The sequence below is a fragment of the Vipera ursinii genome (assembly GCF_947247035.1).
Source record: "Vipera ursinii genome assembly, chromosome: 2".
NCBI classification, from domain to species: domain Eukaryota; kingdom Metazoa; phylum Chordata; class Lepidosauria; order Squamata; family Viperidae; genus Vipera; species Vipera ursinii.
This window is the reverse complement of record NC_139513.1, coordinates 96,269,849-96,291,042: the sequence shown is the minus strand read 5'-3', so window position 1 is coordinate 96,291,042 and position 21,194 is coordinate 96,269,849. Positions and strand designations below refer to the sequence as shown.

The 21,194-nt window shown below is 45.4% G+C and overlaps 1 protein-coding gene across 1 annotated transcript; it reads right to left on the bottom strand.

Annotated features, from left to right (window-relative positions):
• Positions 1–310: 310 nt before the first annotated feature.
• Positions 311–5,483, bottom strand: NKX2-5 (NK2 homeobox 5; the record flags this gene model as incomplete). The annotated part of the gene is made up of 2 exons (XM_083356580.1): positions 311–939; positions 5,195–5,483. The coding sequence occupies 2 exons, from the start codon at positions 5,481–5,483 to the stop codon at positions 311–313; spliced, it is 918 nt and encodes a 305-aa protein (XP_083212706.1).
• Between the last annotated feature and the right edge of the window lie 15,711 nt (positions 5,484–21,194).

Here is a 21,194-nt window from a genome sequence, read left to right as displayed (position 1 = left end):
ACACAGGTCCGGCCACCTCCTGCCTTTGGAGCGAGGTGCGATCTATTCAGAAGCCAGGCCTCCATCAGACTTCGGTCCTAAGGAAATCCGAAGTGGCCCGCCGAAAGCTGGAGCGGTAGTCGGCGCTCCCACCTCCGCGCCCACCCTCCCCGTCCAAAGAGCCGGAGAACCTCCTCGGCCCCACCTAAGGCGGAAAAGGGCGCGCTCTCTCGGCTTCCGATGTCCGGGACGATCGGGTAGGGCGCTTCTCCGAAGGAGGCGCCGGGCCGCAGCCGAGTCTTCCCCCCGGAAAGCCTCTGGCCCTCTGACCCTACCAGGCTCGGATGCCGTGCAACGCGGGAAGGCCGCCGTTCCCTTGCGGGATGGACGTCTGCACCGGGTTCAAGTCCCCCACGCTGAAGTTCATGAAGTTGCCGGCGGCGGCCGAAGGCTGGACGCTCTGCACGGCCGGATAGCTGCAGCTGTAGCTGGCGTTGCAGGCCCCGGTGCCGCCGCCGCCGCCGCCGCCGTAGCTGCCGTAAGCCGGGTAGGCGTTGTAGCTGTAAGGGTTGAGGCTGACGTTGTAGGGCGAGCTGTAAGGGGACGAGTCGCCCAGGCAGGGCTTCCCGTCGCGGACCAGGACCGGCACGGCTATCCGGCGAGGCGGCGGGATGCTGCCCACCAGCTCCAGGCTCTGATCCTGCCTTTGCCTCTTGCACTTGTAGCGGCGGTTCTGGAACCAGATCTTCACCTGGGTGGAGGTGAGCTTCAGCACGTTGGCCAAGTGGTCCCTCTCCGGAGCGGAGAGGTATTTCTGCTGCTTGAAGCGGCGCTCCAGCTCGTAGACTTGCGCTTGCGAGAAAAGCACGCGGGGTTTCCGCCTCTTCCTCTGCCGGGGCCGCTCCGCCTCCTCGGCGTCCCGCTTCTCCTGCTCCAGAGACTTCGAGAGGACGCACAGCTCTGCGGGAAGGCAAAAAGAGAGAAACCGAAGCGGCGATCAGAGGGTGGAGGCGGCAGCAGCTTTAGGAAACAGCCTTCGCCCGCCCGCGGCCGCTCCGTCGCCTGCTGAGCCCGGCGAGGCTTCCCGTCCTTCGCTTTGGTTTGATGGCTCTCTCTCTCTCTCTCTCTCTCTCTCTCCTCTCTCCTCTCTCTCTTCGCTATTCTCAGCTGATTTCTACAGCTACCTTGTAGGTAGATCACGCTAAGAGGGGTGAATTCCGTAGATGAATGATCACGGCACATAAGAGTCCCTAATCGTACATCTCAGGCTGGCCGTGGCCCCCACCCATCCCTGAGCACTCCCAGTCTAACCCCCCCCCCTTACGGAAACTATTGACCATTTCTCCGTTTGCTTTGATCGCTTTTGTTTTGTTCTATCTCCACGCACCACCACCACCCCCCAGCTGTCCAAACTAGCGCTGTTTAAAAGTAAGTCTAAATTATTCCAGTACAATTCCAAAATAGATGGCATACATTTCTCCCCTAAGGTCCAAGGACATTTCTCCCCTAAGATCCAAGGACAATTATAAGTCCGTAAAGCTGCCCTGATTTGAGTCGATAGCATTCATTAAAACAGAAAGGAGACACTCCCCTCCCCCCATTCCTCCTGTGGACATAGGTGTCCCTCAAGTCTGCTAGGTGTGTTTTGGAGCCAATTCAGTTACAGACAGAAATATTGAGGCATGGATGCCTGGAAAGTACCACCAACCTCCTCGGAAGTTCAGTAGAAATTGCCGTATGTAATCCTACTGAAGTTGCAGTAGGAAGTCCATTTAACACGAGAGGCACAGATCAAACAAAACAGGAGAGCAAATGAAGTGAGAAATGATTTCTCACTTCCCCAGCTGAAGAAAATTGAGAGTTTCAAGTGCTTAACTGTGGCCGATTTGCTCCCACAGAAACTGACCTGTGTGGCTCATGAAAAGGACCTTTCAATCTTAGAAAAATTCTGGAAACAATCTCTATGGAAATCCCTAGGATTTATTCTACCAAATAAAAATGATTTGGGCAAAAATAACGGAGAAAAAGGATTGCCCCAGTCTAATTTCCAAACAAGGCTGAGAAATTGAAATATACATAACTCCTTCCAGACCACAAATGCCTAAGGTTATTTGTTACTACAACCATTTGTTGCTACTGTGATTATAACAAGCCTTCTTAGCAAATTCAAGCAGCTCCATTAAATAAATTCAGTCAATGAAAAAAAACAGGATTCTATTTCCCTATTATTAATTATACTTGAAAAATACTTTTGCTGCATGCTGTGTGTATCCAGCCAATTGTAGCTAACAAACAATTAGCTAAAGTTAAACAATCCAACACTCTGCCCAGTATGTGATTTGGGCTTAGGAATGGATTTTAATTTGCATACTCCCAGAAACAGACTGAAATTAGCGGAACTTTTTTCCACTTCAGATATAAATGAAGTGGAATTACAGATAAGGGCAAAAAAATTAGATCTCAGGACCTTTCAGTCCCCAGTCTTGTGAACATTTACTTGAGAGTAAAATGGTTTTAAATCAATGGAAGGAAAGGACTGCTAAATATTAAACTCATTTTTAATTATATATAGACCCATCATTTTTTTGTTCATTAATTTCTACAATTTAAAGTATATGCGTAATGGGACCTACATAGGTTGATTCTTGCTGAAGCCTAGGGCTTATACCAGAATAAATATACAAAGTCAAGATGCTGGGTGTTTTCCAGAAGCAAAGTCACACCATTAATTGCATTCTGATTCCTTCCTGAGAAACTGAAGTGAGAGTGAAGGAATTAAGGATTTCCTTCCTTCCAACCAAGAGATAGGTCGCCTGAACAGGGATGTTCCTTTCACCAGCTTTCAGATCAATGGGTGCAATTTCAGTACAGGCTGCAAGTAAAGCAGGGAAGAGAAAGTTGGTAACTACCTTAAGTGGGAAATTAGAGGACTGGGGTCTGATAACCCCGAGTGTCATGTAGTCTGTTTCCTATTGTACTCCACGCTAGAGGAGATTGCTAATTAAGAAGTTCATGGCCAATTCAGTTGATTTGCTTAGGGGACATTCAAAAGGGGCGTAGTAGCCAGGTATATGGGGCCAGCATTGAAATGCACAGACCAGCTCTAATTCCTCGTGAACAAATTATCTCCTGGCAACAGCACAAGGAAATGCTCCAGTGGTTGAACGTTCTCACTTTGGAAAGGTTAAAGACCGTGAAATGCCCAATGGATCCTCTATTCATTTTCCAATAGAGATTAAATCAACATCCCTGGAGATTCTGGGAGGTTGGCACCCACTGCTGTGCATTCCATTGAAATACTACTGGTCTCTTCCCACCTTACCTGGAGAGAAGTGGAGAGAAGTTGGGGTCTTCTCCCAAGTGAGTGTGCAAAAGATAGCAGTTTAAGGGATCAAAAAATGGGATCCAAGTTCAGTTTGACACCAATAACCTTGGGAGCAAGATTAATGCCAGAAGAGGATTGCTCCAAAAGAACATTTTTATGGACTGTCATTCTCCTGGCTTGATGACCTCAACATTTCACTCCATCTCAGCTGGAGATAATTGGCATATTTGCCCAGGAATCTGTTCTAGAAAAAAAAAACAGTTCACGAGAATTCTGTTTTTCTGTTATTGTAGCATTTGGGAGAGAAAATCTGTCCCAAAGTCTCAAGAAGTCTTTTGAGGCCAGAGAACAAAGTGGGAACCAAAGCAAGTGAGTGGTGCAATTTGCAAACCCATGCCTGTGTATTCAGAAGCAAATCCCATTGGGATCAGTGGGACTTTCACAGGTTAATAAAACATATTCTCAACAGCCTTAGGATGTAAATTTAGACATTTTCAGCCATGAGTGAATCCAAAGAACTCAACAGAATTGCTTCTCAGTATAAACAGTTTTGTACTATAACTGTTTTGATGCAGCTATCCAGCTATCGTGAACCCTATATATATATATATATATATATATATATATATATATATATATATATATATATATATATATATATATATATATATATATATATGTATATATATATATATCCTACTCTGAAAGGAGAGCTTAGTAGTAAGCATTTAGTAACAATAACAACATAATCACTAAATTCAGCTGTTTAAATAGATTCATGCTTAATAAAAACAAAAACTCTTTCACTGAATTTTGAAGAATGAAAAATCACAGCACTTCTTAAAATATTCATATTAGCCCTTCAATTATTTTGGGGACTTGCTTAAAATGAGATGAAGGGAATTGGAGGTGGTGGGATGCCTCTGTAGTTTCTAAATACTTGGGCATTGTCTATACATCTTTGAATGTCAGTCCTACTGCAGCTGAGTAAATATTGCAGTAGTAGGATCAGAATTTATGAACAAGGACTCAGGAAGGATTCAATAAGATAATTTTAGGGAAGAGATTTTTGACTCCAAATATTCTGGACTTCAAGGGAAAGAAAGACTAATTTATTATTGGATAATTACCCTTTAAAATGGGGGGGGGAGTTTATCTTAGATCCACTGAGGTTAAGATAATGTCAGAAGAGGACTTTGTTTTCTGTCTAAATTTTTCTTGGGCAGTCATTCCAAATTCCAGATAATCTTCCTTTCAGGTAAATATGGTAACACTGAACTACTCTCAGGGGTTGTTGTAAGGAATGCAACAAACAAGGGCGGTGAAAGACATTTTCAAGAGCTATGGTAGGATTAGTATAAGTATAATTAAGTATAATTCTTCCGCATCACGGGTATTAACCTTGATTATTATAACACACTGTCTACTTGGATTGTCACCAGTTACTTGTCACAAAAACAGCAAGTCCCCCACATAGGAATTTAAGGATATTGACATCGAGGGATCTTCACTAGGGGAGGGATGAGACGTTGCCATGCCCCCCCACCCCCGCCCCAAGCAGCCTACACAGGACCGAACAGAGTCGAAAGCGTCTTCGCCAATGCTCCACTTACAACCCCTCCCAGCCACCCGAAGTCGACCGCCATCCACACTGGGTTACTGTTCCCTAACCTTCCTACGGTCTCTCCCCGTCCAGGAGCGGCAACGCGGAACGGCCCAGCAAGGCAGAGGCGGGTTCAGGGCTCCCACCCACAGACACCTCCCCGGACATCCCCTCCTCGGAAGCGCCCCTCTTCCCCAGGGAACCCGCGTGGCCGAAGATGCTTCGGCCCCGCAACGTGGGCGGAGGACGCCCGCTGAACCCCCCCTTCCCTCCCCCCCCGCGGCTACCTTTTTTGCTCTCCTTCGGCTCCTTGGTCGGTTCTACCTCCACGTAGCTCTTGGCGAAGAAGGGCCCGGGAAAAGCGCCGCCGCTGCCGCCTTTGGCCAGGCCGGCCGGGGCCTCGGCGAGGGGGGCGTCCTCTGTCGGGTAGGACTCTTGCTTGAAGGTGGCCAGCATGCAGGAGGAAGGCGAGCCCAAGGCCGAGAGCTCCAGGGACGCCAGGCCGCTGGGGTGCTGCTCCAGACTCAAGATATCCTTGACCGAGAAAGGCGTGCTGGTCACGGGGCTGGGGAACATGGTGGGCGCTGCAGCGGAGCCGCGGCCGGTGCCCCCCGCGAGCGCCGGCTTCCGAAGGGCGCCGCGCCGGCCGAGCGGCCAGCCTTGGCTTGTCGTCTGGAGGCAGGTAGAGAGGCGGGACCCCCCGAGGAGGAGGGACCCTGCCCTTGGGGAGCCTTCTCATTGGTCCGCCCGGGCGCCAGGGCCCGCGAGGGGCAGCTCGCCCGACCCACCTAATATAGGCATGGAGCTCCGCGAAGCGCCGCCGAAGGCGAAGAAGGCAGGGGAGCCGGCCTTGGCCGCGTCTCCTGTCGGCCGGAGAGGCCTCTTGGGTTACAAAAACCTCTGCGTTTCGCCATCATCGATCACGCCGTCAGGCTAGATAAACACGCCGCGAGCAAAAGCCTCAGGCCAGGACGGTGGCCTGGATGTCAAGAGAGCCGGGGGGGCGGAGGCCACCGAGGCTGCCTCTTCTCTATCCCTGCCCTCGGGGTCCGGGAATCCGGCCGGCGGACGGGCGGGTGAGGGGGGTAGGGGTGGCCGGAGCCTCAACGTTCAGCCTCTCTCACTCTCCCCTTCGCCCCGAAGCAGCCTCTGGGGGCGGCCTGAACTGCCCCGCGGGCTTTGCCGCCTTTCTCTTCCTTTGCGGAAGAGGGGGGGGGGAGAAAGCTGGGCGTCCCGAGAAAGCCCCACTCTGGGAGGCGACTCGGGTTTCACTGGGGGGTGGAGAAGGCTTTGGAAACTCTGCCTTTGCCTTGACCAGGGGTAGGCAACCTTGGCTCTTTTATGACTCGCGGACTTCAACTCCCAGAATTCCTGAGCCAGCATAGCTGGCTCAGGAATTCTGGGAGATGAAGTCCGCGAGTCATAAAAGAGCCAAGGTTGCCGACCCCTGGCCTTGACATTCATCACCAATAGAGTAATCCGTCCCTTTTATTTTATTTTTTTCAGGAAGAAACATATTTACGGTTCAGCCCACGGGAAGGCGCGGGGGGGGGTATGAATTCTGCGCATGAGCCGCAGAAACGCAGACGCTCGCGCTCTCGAGCCTCACCACGCTCCCTCGCTCGGGGCGCGCCACTTCTTGACGGGCGCCTTCGACATGGCGGCCCAGCTAAAGCCTCCTTCGAGCTGAGGCGGGCTGAAGCATTTCCCATCCCCTTCGGGAAGTCTGAGCGTTGGAAACCTTAGGCCGGGCTCCTCGCCAGCTGAAGCAATCCGGCTCGCCCAGGGTCAGGGCTGGTGACCTTACCGGGCCTGGCCGCCTCACCGCTTGTAACCAACTGTCTTCCCCGTCGTCTTCCCCGCCGCCCTTTCTCGAGGACACCCCCTAGCTCAGGGGTAGGCAACCTCGGCTCTTTTATGACTCATGGACTTCAACTCCCAGAATTCCTGAGTCAGCTATGCTGACTCAGGAATTCTGGGAGTTGAAGTCCATGAGTCATAAAAGAGCCGAGGTTGCCTACCCCTGCCCTAGCTTACCAAAAGCGACGCATGCCAAATCTGTGACCCGCGTAGAGGGGGAGACCAGCTTCCGTATCTGCAGCCCTGGTTCTTTTGACTTAGGACAGACAGAATTGGCCCCGCTCGCATGGACACTCGCCAAGGAGCCCACTAGGACTGCCGCCCCCAGGTGCCCCGCTTCAGTCCAGCTCTGGCTAAAGGAGGGTTTTTGCTGGAACGAAGCAGGCCCAGGAAAAGAACTCGCCTCCCTAGCCCAAAGTCCGGACTGGACCCATTGAGAGGAGAGAGAGAGGGACATCCAGGGGAAGGCCGGTCTTCCGCTCCCTCTTTAACTCGGAGAGGTCTGATAAGAAGAGCAGGGCCAGCACTGCTTGCTACGGGGTCCTTCTAGCGGAGGGGAAGCGGCGGGGCCCGGAGCAGACTCCGTCCGGATGGTCGAGGGTCAGCGCGGGCGCAGCGTTCGGGTGGGTTGGGGTGGGGGGGAGATTTCCGCTCAAAGTTCCTTCAAGAGCCTCTTCCCCAGGGGGAAAGGGGTGTCTTTCTTTTCAAGGGTCTCCCTCAGAGGGGTCAAGAACTCGCGTCGCCCGCCCGCTTGAACCGCTTTCCACCGGGCGCCTGCTGCTTTTGGGAGGGAAGACCCAGCACGTGCCGGTTCACGTGCTAAGGCCCCAGGCGCAGGGGGCGGGGGGGAGGAGAAAAGCTGGTCTTTTCGGGACAGCTAAAGCGGCCAGGAGGTGGGCAGCTACCCGGGCTGAGGCAGCTCTCATGCCCTTCCTGCCATCTCTCGGCTTCGCAGTCACCCTGGAGCAGGGGTAGGCAACCTCGGCTCTTTTATGAGTCATGGACTTCAACTCCCAGAATTCCTGAGCCAGCTATGCTGGCTCAGGAATTCTGGGAGTTGAAGTCCATGACTCATAAAAGAGCCGAGGTTGCCTACCCCTGCCCTGGAGCCTTCAGCCGCGGCCAACTGAGCGGCGCTTCTTTGCCCATTTCAGGGTTATCCTCCCTGAACGAGGTGGAGGACCACCCATGATGCCCTTGGTTGGAAGAAAATGCCTTCCGCCTTACGGAGTTAGAACCTTATATTTACACCTTATATTAGTACCTTATATTTCGAAGTAAATCACACATTTTCTACTTCTACAAAGGAATTATAAAGTAATCAGATCTCTCTCTCTCTCTCTCTCTCTCTCTCACACACACACACACACACACACCCTTAGCCACTATTAATCAATGAACACAGATGAAATTAGATTAAAACTAACTAGATTTAATACGTTGGCCAAATGCTGTCTCTCATACTTCCATGAAGCGCAGTGTAAAGGGTGCATCTCAGTTGCCTGGGAAAAAAAAATATTGTGCAATGGTAGGTAAAGTTCATTCTCCTTTCAGTTAGGCTTCAGCTCTGGCGGTTTCTGGATCACGTTCCTGCTGAGGTCTATTTGGCAGCGGCACAGAAGGTTCTTGCTATTGGTGCCTTGTGACTCCCCCTCTACCTCATGTCTATTGTAGTTTACAGCACTGGGATTTCCTGGTGGTCTCCTAGCTAAGTACTAACTAGGCTCCACCCTCTTTAACTTCTGAGCCCAGGAATGGCTGGCCAGGCTTGATGCCTGCTGGAACCCCCCCCCCACACACACACGCTGGGGTGCAACTCAGGACAGGACCAGCCCTCTGCTTTATAGTCCCCTTTTTCTGAATGTGTCTTTCCCGACATTTTCCCCTCCACATCCTATTGACTGAACACAACTGAACACTTTGCAGTCTGTAGCTGCAGGTCCTATTTATTTCAGGTGTATAACTGTGCCTCATTTCACCAATGTATGTCCTACAATTCTATATGATTATTTATTAAATTTATTTCCTGCTCATCTCATCACAAGGTGTGGGTGGTGACCTTGATGATTATATATTTTAAATTGATTGTAGGTTCTACTGTTTTTTAAAACTATTTCAGAAATTGCCCATGAGGCCAGGAATACAAGGAAAGGAGGATGTTGGTGAAAGTTTATTCAAATTCCAGGGGCATCATTGAGTGGAGAAAATTATTAATCAGGGTAAGATTATTTTTCTCCTAGAAATAAATTGACCATCCTTCCATCTTGGGGGGAACCTTTGTGCTGTGGAAATCATCCCACCTTTTTGCTTGTTTGTTCTGTTGTTGTTATTTGACCTTCTTCCTTAGACATGCAACAGCAGCAATTGAGCAGGGATCCTCAGCCTTATCTGAGACTAATTGTTTCCAGAAGGGTTATGGCTTTGGACATTATCTCACTCCTTCTTGCTCTCTATCCATTTCCCCTACCCCAGTCCCCACCTCCCCCACAGCCATCTAACCAGTATGACTCCCAGTTGTATTTAAAGACTGTTTTTGATCAGCAATTTGTAAGTCCTTGCTGAAAAATGGGGAGGGAGGGAAGGAAGGAAGGAAGGAAGGAAGGAAGGAAGGAAGGAAGGAAGGAAGGAAGGAAGGAAGGAAACTTTGACTAGTTGAGTTGTAGGTGGCCTAGTCGGAAATCTGTCTCTCTCCTCTCCTCTCCCCAACCTCACCGCCCTAAGTAAGGAATTCATTTTATCTCACAAGAAAATGGAAGCAGCAACATCCGATTCAATTAAAATTCTTGCCCTAGGAAGGTTTTTGGGGATGGTATATCAGATCCAACCTCTGTGATGACAGTTTGAGAGATTAGTCTGTACAGAGAAACCCAAAATATAAGGCTGAGGCAAAAAAAGGAGGGGAATTAGTGGATCGACCTCCTTACTGATTGAGCTCCCATTCTTCCTTTGACATTAAGTTATTGTACTTTAATAACTTAATTGGACTATTTTCTATAAATTAGATCTCAGGTAGAGCAAATTCAATGGTAGTTTTACACTGTATTCCAATCCAAATGTAGGCAGAAACAGCTTTTATTGGGACAATGAGTATAATTTTCAATGAAGTCAAATACTGCTGAAATCTTAGATTTTTTTTTCTTTTTCTCTGAAAGAGTATGAATGTTTCTTTTACTGTAGTTGCTGGGATATCTCTGGGTCTCTAACAAAGTATCATGTTAATCTATATCCAACCTTATATAAGCAAAATACAACAAAATACAACAATTTTGACTGAAACCTATTCCTTTAATTAATAAAATGTGCTTTATTGGTTCACCTCTTGTTCTGAGATAATGAAAGTGGTGGTAGTTTTGTATACTTATCTGTAAACAGATGTGAATCCTAAGCATGTCAGGCATTGAAATACTGAGCAAAAAGGCCTATTTTTGTTGGTAGCCAAAGCACACTACGGTCATGATCTGTGCCACATCTCCTGCTTCCCTTGGAGATTGTGCTCAAAGAAGTTAAATCTGATATTCTGTTTACTTGAGGCAATCTACTCCTTAGTTGTAGAGTTTAAGAATGAATCTCCTGAAATGAGGTTTGATATTTTTCCATATCAAGTCTTAAGACAGCCTTTTGTGCTTTCAGAATGGAAAAGCTGGTTGTGCACCAATGGGTGGGTGGGGGACAACTTGTGTGCGAATGGGCTTTTTTTAAAAAAATAACTTATCCCTTCAAACAGGTAAGTGGCATTCTAGCAGGTCCACTTATTTCAGCATTCCCAAATCTGCCTGTTTCATATTCCTTTCCCTGCTTCTCCCTGGGCACAGTTTAAACTTGCAAGTGTCATCTCCTGTGTATTAATTGCAAGGAGAGAAAGGCAATGATATAGTAATAGTCCAAGGAGGGAATCAACTTTAATGATGGTCCAAAACTGTTAATTAAACCTAAGTGAAAAAGCGACACAAAGACTCACCTTTCTCCAAGGACAGACAGGCCTGTGGTAAGAAGTTGTTGTTGATGATGATTACCATTAATAATTAATATAATTATATTTTGTACAAAAAGTTTTGTAATAGTTAACACATTTATTCTCACAAAACCTCTGTGTGAAGCAGGATATTGTACAATAATTTAAATTAACTGAAAATAGTTCTGGAAATGAAATTGGAGAAAAGGTGAAATTGTTAAAATTATCCCGTTCTGAGAATGAATTTTAATGCAGAACACCCTCATTGTTTGTTCTATGGCTTCAGTTTTTATTGGCACTCCAATGCTGCATTACATATTATTTATAAGAACAAATCATTTCTCAGAAGCTGCACCCGACAGTTTCAAAAGTTGACTCCTAGATTTAAAGACACTGTCTCTTGAGGCTGAGGCCATAACTTTACACCCCCTACACTACTATGAATCCTCTTCCCTTCTGTTTACTGTAACTCCTATGAAAATGCTCAGGAATCTCAAAAAAAAAAACAAAAACAAAACACCACGCTTAGCTCTTTGTAATATAATAAAGAATTGCCCAACTATTGAGTTTTGTGTAAAATTCTGGCTCCCTTCATTATTTCTTGCTAAGTCTTAGGCAATGCGTTAATTGCTTAATTACAACGTCAGTTAACTTACTGTGCCGAACATTCACTATTTAGGGAGAGTGGGAAGAAAAAAAAAGAACCACATAAGGGGGACGAGCCGCGTTTCTTTAAACGACTGGGTGATGCGTGTAATCCGATCTACTGTGCTCAGAAGTTGGGCGCTGCTGCTTTCTGTGGCGCTTACTCTGCTGCTCGAACGGCCAAGCGCTTCACGGCAGAGCAAAGCACAGTGTAAGAAACGGCGATAGGCCAGGAACTGATATTTATATAACGTGCACGGATTAACAACAAAAACGCGGGAGCTGCACACGGAGGCCACTTGGGAGGCCGGCGGATGGCTGCCACGGATCTCCCTCCCCTTCTGCCCGGGGCGTGTCACTGAATCCGCACGAGCATGTGCCCATAAAGCCGTTATTAATGCTCCGCGGCGTCGGTGGGAATCCCCGCTCGGTTCGGGGGACGCAGGCGGCAGCGGAGCGCCAATGATTAATGGGCCGCTAAGGCGAAGCTGTTCTCCCGGCCTCCATTCGTTTAATGCAGCCGGGAGCTACAGCTCGTTATCCGGCCCTTTATCTCCCCATTGAGCTCCCTCTGCTAATACTCCAAATGGCCGCTTTCGCCTCCCCCTGTTTACAGCCCCCTTCGGCGGACGCCCCGCCTGATGAATTGACATTAGCACTTTTTCGCACTCCTGTATCAACAAAAAGAACTGCAGGGCTGCAATAATGGCGGGAAAAGCAAACACTCGCCCGACCAGATCGAGCGCGTCTGCTCTGTGTCCGCCTGATGGATGAGCCAAGCCTGACAGGCTGCAGCTCGGGGCCTGGCCTGCGCAGCGCAGCGCGGAGGGAGGACGGAGACGGGGGACCGCCGGCCGTTTGCAAAAGCTTGGCTGCTACGGGCTGGGAGACCAAGCCTCGGGGGCGCTGGAAAGTGGTAGGGCGTCACCGCGCTTGAGCCCTCCCAGTGAGGGTGCAGGGGAGGCAGATGGACGGGGAGGCAGCCTGTCAAATACGTATCCAGAAGGCCGTGGCCTTTGCCCTCCGCCCATCCGCCCCCAGGCTGCCATCTTTTTCCTACTACAGGGCCGCTCCTACTTCTGCGGAACACGCAGGCCTTCTTTCCAGCACTACTTCACCTTCTCTCCTAGTCTGCGCAAAAAACTGCGTTTTCTATTTCCTCACCAAATCAAAGAACAACAATGGAAAAGTGGGGGCGGGAAAGAGGAATTAAAGAGGCAGATACTGCAACTCGATGATAGTAAAGACTTGCTGGGCTGACCGTGGATTGGAGTTTTCGGAACAGTTGCCATTCCTCTTGTCCTTTCTAATCTAATAAACCAAAAAAATGTGGAGAGAATGGAATAGCAGGCAACTGGTGTTTTAAAGACGCTGAAGGCATAATTGGCCATGTACGAGGAGAGAAGGGATAATGAATAGTTAAATAAAATGAGTGCTATGGTAATAGCTAGAATGCCCCAGCCCTAATCTTCCTTTACCATTGTATCTCAGAATTATGGGAGAGAAAACTATAGCTACAGTGAACCAACTTTGTATTAGTTACCAAGAATGCAACTTTAAATAACCGTTTTAAATATATTCACTCTTTTTCTTCTGTAGAAGCCAAACAGCTGTTTGCATATGATTTAAGATATGGAATAGAAAGCAGAAGAAAACTTAAAAATCTGATTCTCTAGCTTTTATTTCTGTGCTAATTTATACACTGATGCTTTTCTTAAGTAATTAGAGGATCTCTAAACACTGTAATTTAGCTTTCCCACAAGTGCTAGACATGTTTAAGTAGACATGTCTACTTTAAGTAGTTTTGGAGAGCATAGGCAAAAACAAAATCAAGGTTTATCAGTTGTTTTAGATTTATTTCTAAAACTTATTGAAAGATGCATGAACTTATTTATATATTTTTGAAAAACTGAAAATAAGATATTAATTTATACTTAAAGTTTAAATGTCAGTAAGTTCAGTTTTTGTCAAGATTGATTGCAACATTTAATAGTAGATTGAAGATGAAATGGTTTCATTAGAAAAATTCCCTAATTAATTTAGCAGATTTATATATTTGTAAATGTGAGTGCTTGTAACATCTGAAGCTATTAAATACTATTTAAAATATTGTTTCTAAAGTGATGTTCTTGAATAACTATTTGTGCCAGAAATATTTGCTATATACAAATGCAAATAATTATCAACTCATGATTAATTGCTTTTAAAATATGTTCATGAACCTCAGTAAAAGTTATAGGCAACTAGTCCTAAGGCATATTTAGTAAAACAAAGTTGCACTGACTTATATCAAATTTATTTGAATATACATGGATATTGTAGATTGAATGCAATACTTAAAACATTATTTAAAAGATGTTTCTTGAAAAGGAAATCTTAAAACTACACTTTGTTTTCAGATGATTGATTTAATTTCCCATGGGAGAAAGATTGCTAGCTGTGTTCTGGAACCATGAGCAATCTGCCCAAGGTCTCTGTTTATAAACTTTGAGTTTCTGATACCTTGGCACTAATTGAGCACTAGCACTTCAAGTGTTGTGGGTGTATTAAGAGCTAGGATTCCAGCAACAGGCTATTAGTGGTTCCTTGAGTAAATCTTTGCAGATTTCCTCCTGCTTCCTCTGCCCCAGCTTCCTCCCCCTTTCTTAACTGCAGAGCTAGCAGAGAAAATGGTCTTGTTGACATTGCTTCTGGCTTCTTAACACTTTAGAGAATGAGAGGCGCCAGTTCAAATGCACTGCACTTTAGCTTGCACTATACCTGCTCACAGCTTATATCCATCAACAAATACTAGCCCATATTGGGTACAGATGACAACAATATACACCAGGGAGAAATTAGCCTATAACAGCTTTGTACCATTTATACCAAAGAGCCGGTCTAGGAAATTATATTTCCACTCATCTCAGGCTATTTTTTAAATCTCTGAAATATTTTGAAGATTCTGAAAAGGATAAACTATAGAAAAGTAGAAAAAAAAGAATGGTTTGCTGTGAAATCTATAGATAAAACTTTTTATTCTCAAATTGACAAATATGAATCAGTTGATAAATGTAGCAACATGCAAATCTGAAAGAACAAGTATTTCCAAGTGTATAAAGATCCTAATTAAAAAGAAATCTTCACATTGTGTGTTCTGAGGAAACCCACCAATACTTCTGGAAGGGCTCATGATTGTAGGACACGTAAAAAATTAATAAATTAAGCATGCCCTTTCTGGCCTAGGAATCCAGAGAGTGGGACAGTTCTCCTTGCTGAAAAATAGGAGCTTGGTTTTGGTCTGTATGAGTGTGTGGCATCTGACCGCCCTTAAGGTGATTGCTAGCAAACATGAGAAGCAGCACTGCATTAGATGCACCTTGGTACAGTTGGAAAGCCCAAAAAAGGACACTGAAATATTTTGCACATCCTTGGATAGCAAAGTCTGAAGTAGATACTGAATGGTTAGATCTCTTATCTAGAGGTCTCCTTTAAAGTAGATTATCATGGTATTATGTTTGGTGTAGTGCAGGGGTAGGCAACCTTGGCTCTTTTATGACTCATAGACTTCAACTCCCAGAATTCCTGAGCCAGCCATGCTGAGGGGAAAGAGAGGTTTCCAAGTGGAGCCCTGCTGGCTCAGGAATTCTGGGAGTTGAAGTCCAGGAGTCATAAAAGAGCCAAGGTTGCCTACCCCTGGTGTAGTGGTTAGGGCATCAGGCTCAATGGGACACTGAGTTCTAGTACTGTTTTAGGCACAAAGCTAGCTGGGTGACCTTGAGCTAGTAATTTTTCTCAGCCTTGGAAAGGCGGCAATGGCACACCACTTCTAAAAAACCTTGCCAAGAAAACTGCAGGGACTTGTCCACCATTGAACAGAAGGGGGGAAATCAAGGTAAGTAGGTGATGAAACAGAATCAGGCATTTTTGAAGGTACTTTTTTGGCACATAAGTAGTTTTGATCATATTACTAATTTATATCACAGCTTTGTGCTAATGTGCCATGCAAAGCAAATAAAATATAACTTTAAAAAATAAAAGAAAACAAGCAAGCATGTTTGCCAATCATATTAAAAAGTAAATAGTTAAATAATTGTGCAGGAAAGGTTATTCCATTAGAAGCATTTTTGGTTAAATGGTTTGAGGGATCAGTCTGATAAGAGATTTGATAGGTTAGCACCTAACAACCAACCAACCAATTTACCCTTCAGGAAGCCTATAGGTAGCTATGAAGCCTCCCCAAGCACCTTTTATGGTAAAGATTGTGAGACATTTGAGGATATTTGTGCTTAGATACATCATCCATGTGACTTTTGTGGGAGAGACACAAGCTTCCCTTCCAGAAACAGTTCCCTCCCCACATCCCCAGCCTGGAATGAAATTTCCAAACAAAGGTTCTTCTCCCTTTGTCAATCAAAGAGAATACTAATCAGTAGCACTAGAAGTTAAGGTGGGTAACAAGATTAGATGCAAGGCACAATTGACAGATTTCAATATATTTTAGTATCTGGGCTTATTTAATTCAGTTATAGTGTGATAACACGGTTACTTGAATATAGGAACAGAAGATACAGTATTTGTTTATTGAAATTGGCTTCCACCAGAGTACATAGAAGGGTGTTGTTATATTGTTTGATGAATGATTAAATGAAATAATTAGAAAGGTGTTCATCATTTAAGTTATTACGGAAAAAAATCTTAATGGCCCAGTGATTTATCAATTCAACGCCATTCAACAAATCAGACAGCCTTACAAAGGTGGAGATAGAGAACACAACTTAATAAACATTAACAGATTTGGTTAAAATATATATACAGTATCTCCCCAGCATCGGGGAAAGAAGTATCTGAAAAGAAAAAATATCAAATTGTGGAAAAATCCCTGGTCATTGTCATTGTTATAATAACAAGTGTGTTGGAAAGAACAGAACATTGTTACTTGTATATTTTTAACTGATGTCAACTTAAGATAGTTAACATTTGCCACCTTCAGCTACAATGACAATGAATTTTTTGTCACCCTCTTAAAGGATGAAAAAGCCATTTGAAAATCCCTTGTGGGTCTCCCAGTGTGGAAACCAGTTTATTGTAGAGAACGATAATTTCTTCAAAGCTGATAAAATGGGCATTAAAAGTACATGTAGACCATTAAGCCTTGCTTTGTTCTAACTATTGAACATGTTGGGAAAACCTCTTAGTGTCAGAGTGTAGTTGCGTGGAAGTATCCGATTTTATTTTTTTATTTTTTATTTATTTTAATTCCATTTATATCCCGCCCTTCTCCGAAGACTCAGGGCGGCTTACAAGCTTAGCAGTAACCTTCATTCTATGTATATGCCTGCTTATTAGGGCTTTCACACACACCCCAAGCGGCATTATTACAAAGTCAGCTTAATTGCCCCCAACAATCTGGGTCCTCATTTTACCTACCTGGGAAGGATGGAAGGCTGAGTCAACCTTGAGCCTGGTGGGATGCGAACCTGCACTAATTGCAGGCAGCTGGTGTTACTTAAGGAGGCATTAGCCCACTGCTCCACCAAGGCTCTATTTTGCCTTATTTAAGGGAGAATATGGGGACGGGTTCGGTATCTGCCAAATCGAAAACTAGGATGAGCCTCAACTAGCAAGGACGGGCTGCTAGGGGTCGGTTTTTCAGGAGAAAACCTTCCTTAGCAAACCAGTGCCACTTTGGAGGAGGTCTGCATCTGGGGCTGCCAGGGGCCCGGCAAGCTACACGCCGCATCCGTTCCCGTTCCGAAGAGGCCCGATTTTGCCTGGCTTTGGCTTCAACTTCGTGGGCGGCGAGGAACGGGGCAAGCAAAGCCCCCTTTCTCACGATCTAGCTTAGCTGCCTTCTTGCTGGGCAAAAACCCAGGAATGCGGCAGCTGGCCGCACAAAGGGTGGCGCCGCCGTACATCTGGAGAGAGCCGGAGAGCGCGGGCTCCTGGGTTTCAAAGCGCCGTTGGTGGCTTTGGGAACACGCGAAGCAGCCCAGGCCGCTCGGGGGTGACACGGACCTGCTGCCGGGAAGGAAAGGCAACTTCGACGGAAGAATAAACGGCGGGACGGGACGGGGCGGGGCGAAGTCGAGCTGGGCTGATCCTCCCCTCTTGCCGTCCCTGAGCGCGCATGGACTCTTCGGTATCGCTCTATCGCAGGGGTCTTCAAACTTGGCCCTTTTATGACTTGTGGACTTCAACTCCCAGAATTCCTCAGCCACCAAAGCTGGCTGAGGAATTCTGGGAGTTAAAGTCCACAAGTCATAAAAGGGCCAAGTTTGAAGACCCCTGCTCTATCGCAAAGGCCGGCAGGCAGTGACAAAGGGCCCATTTGCCCCAACTTTTCTCTCTTTCTCTTTCTCTCTCTCTCTTTCTCTCTCTCTCTTTCTCTTTCTCTTTCTCTCTCTCTCTCTCTCTCTCTTTCTCTCTCTCTCTTTCTCTCTTTCTCTTTCTCTCTCTTTCTCTTTCTCTCTCTTTCTCTCTCTTTCTCTCTCTCTCTCTCTCTCTTTCTCTCTCTTTCTCTTTCTCTCTCTCTCTCTCTCTCTCTTTCTCTTTCTCTCTTTCTCTTTCTCTCTCTCTTTCTCTTTCTCTTTCTCTTTCTCTTTCTCTCTCTTTCTCTCTCTCTCTCTCCCCCCTCCCCCCCCGGAAAAAGGGTCTTCCCACCGGGGGAGATAAAGGCGGCGATAGAGGTTCCGAAATAGTTGCCCCTCGCCGCTTTCCCGGCGTTATCAGGGAGAAGATAGTGCCGCGAGGCAGGGCGAGGTCATGTTATCTGCGCTCTTGGCCGCAGTCCCCAAACGCTGACTTGTCAGGAGAGACGCCACCCGCATTAGGACCCAGACTGGGCTCCTTCCGTCCTCACAGTCACTCACCAAATCTCCCAGGGCCCGCCGCGATCGACAGCTCGTTCCCAGGAGAATTAGAAAGGCTCCGGCCGCCCGGGTGGGGTGGGGGGGGGGGAGAAAGGGGGGTGGTGGTGAAAGCCTTGCGCAGGCGAGCCTTGCGCGCACCGGCGTCTCCTCCTGCTTGCCCTCCAGCCGCCTCCTCTCCTCTGGCGGCTCCGGAAGGCAGATAGAAGCCCGTGCGGGATCCCTCCAAGCTTCTCTCCCAGCCCCAGTCCGTGCTGACTCCGTCCTTGGCGGGCTTCAACTCTTGACCTGCACACAGTACAGTCCGATGCCTCTGGAGCGCATCGCAACCTAGGGGGTAAGGCGATCCTAGAGCAAGCGCAGCGAACCCAGCGGAAGGCGCCTCTATCAAGTTTTCAAGGCTTCAAAAACACAACCTTGATTGCAAGGCTGGAAAAGACCAGCAGGGCGACAGTGTTTTTAAGCATCTTCACTAAGAAGTCAAGACCCTCTTGCATCTCATCCCCCCCACTCCCAACGAAATCAGTGGGACTAGGTTTTAAGTCTTCTTCCCTTTCTCTATTTTTTTTTAGTGGTGAAAAACCTGGCTGAAAATCTTTTCGTTATAAAAGTTTGCTATTACCTGTTAACTGTTGCACTAGCTGCAACATTTCACAGCCTTTTAGAGAAATCGATGTTAGTTTCTAAGAGTTGGCTCTGTTGTCCTACATTCTACCTAGTGCGCTATTATATTTTCTGGATAAATATTTAGCTTAATAATATTCCAATGCCACTGACTAATGGGAATACAATTGTAGGTGAAATACGAAACTAAGAGAAATCTCTATAGAAAGTAGTGAACTTGAATTTCCCGATCTAACACAAAGCTTGGTGGCCTTAAAAATTCAGAGAAATGAACAGTCTTTTCTTCTATACTTAGGATGGTCATGGGGACAGTGAAATGTTTTCATTTTGCAAGTGCCATTGGAATCAACATAATATTAATAAGGAACACTCAGTGTAACAAATGTAATGCAAGGGGCAAACGACTCAGTAAAATAGCTGTTGCCAAGTTAGCAACTTTGAGAAGATGGTGCATCTAAATAAGCTCTCCTTGTACTTTGTTTTCAGTGCAATTGTGAATTGCATTCTAGTTATGTTTAAATAGCTTTTGGTATGGAAAATAAAGCACTAAATCAACAAACTAATATATTAAACGGATCAGTCCTTTTGCATTAAAATAAATCCATAGAGATAGGGTTTCATATTTCACCATTCATCACACACTGTTGTCTTACTTTTCGAATAACCTGAATATGGAGGTGCTAATATCCAATCATTGTAGTTTCTATGGCAATCCAAAAGGCAATATACCAACACCTTTGTCCTTGTCTGCTTTGGAATCTGAAGAACTAGAGAATAATTATTTTTAGATATTTCTCATTCCGTTTTGCCATTCCCTCCCTCCAAATATATAATCAGGTAAGAGGTTTCAATAAAGAAAATAAATATATAAAAATTTGCTTTCAGTTCGAAAGACTTCCAGATTGGCTTACTGAGACTGCTACTCTTAGTGTATGATAATAAACGGGGAAGGGAAATAAACAAACAAAACAAACAAGAAAATTCATCATGAGCTCTTATTATTATAGGAACCTTTTAATTATTATGAACCATTTAATTCTAATGAAAATGTAATGAGGTACTTATGGAATATTTTCTGCTAATTAATATCAATGTTCTTCATGTTATCATTAGAGCCTCATTTTCACTTCATCTCTGGATAAAAGAAACATGAATTCAATTTCCTGGTTGCTCTCCAGTTGTAAGAAAACGGTATTTAGTTGTTCTTCTCACCTGGTTTATTTGAACATTTAAAAACAGTGCATTCCCAGCAGGTTTAGGTATAAGAATCAAAATTAAAATGAAGGCTTCCGATAAATGATGTGTGCGCTGATTTATAGCTGGCAGGTGTTCTCAGACACCTTTGTCTTATGTACAGGCTGTTTTTCAGAGTGAACAAAATTGTAACTTCCAACTTTTCCTAACAGGATGGATATCTTTTGCCAGGATAGTCAATAAGTCAGTGATTCTAAAGACCAGCATCTCAACTGTTAAACTAGAGATCAACTCAACAGTAGATTTAAAAAGGAATTAAACTCTCCTACCCTCACATTCAAAGCAAGATGGATTTAAGGGCACCTGCAGCAGAATCGAGTTCTAAGAATCAGTTGACCATTTCCGTTTTGTCAGGAAGATTTTTGCTTGACACCATGATTCAAACCAATCCAGGGCCTTTTTTTACTTCAGAAACACATTTGCTGTGGTCTTTAAAATAAATAGGAAAAACACACACACCCAAGAATGGAGTTTTGTTTCTTCCCAGTTAAAACAACTTTATTATGACTATGTAAATTGGAAAATAAATCCCACTGAAAATGTAAGTAAACGTGAGGAACATTGCAATCAAACTTTAAAAAATCATTACTATTTTTTTAAAAAGAGAAGCATCTACAAGCAATTCTATGAGAAAATCATAGAGAATGACTTCGTCCTGATAACAAAGATTCCCCCCCTCTCCACTCCTCTCTGGAAGTTCAGTAAAAGCAAAGGAAAGGGAAAAGGAAAGCAAGATTGCCGGGAGGCCAAAACCGGGAAAAATCAGAACTCCAGTGAGATTTAATCATCAAGATCCTCAACTACTTTTAAAATATAAAGAAAGAAACGCATTTATTCTTATAAATTAAGAAGCGTCTTCGCTGTTAAAATATTAGTGAGCTAGGAATTATTTCAGTTCCTGTAAGTAAATAGCGTTATTAATTGTCGATTAAAAAGTAGTTTTTGGCGGAAATTCGCTAATTCTTTCCCAACTGTCCTCTTGCTGAATAGCAATCAATGAAATTTCTTCTTTCGTCTACTACCCATCTGCGTAACAAAGACACTTTCTGGAGCAGGGACAAATCCATTTCATTTGTCCCCAGCTTAAAGGATGGGGCTGGGAGG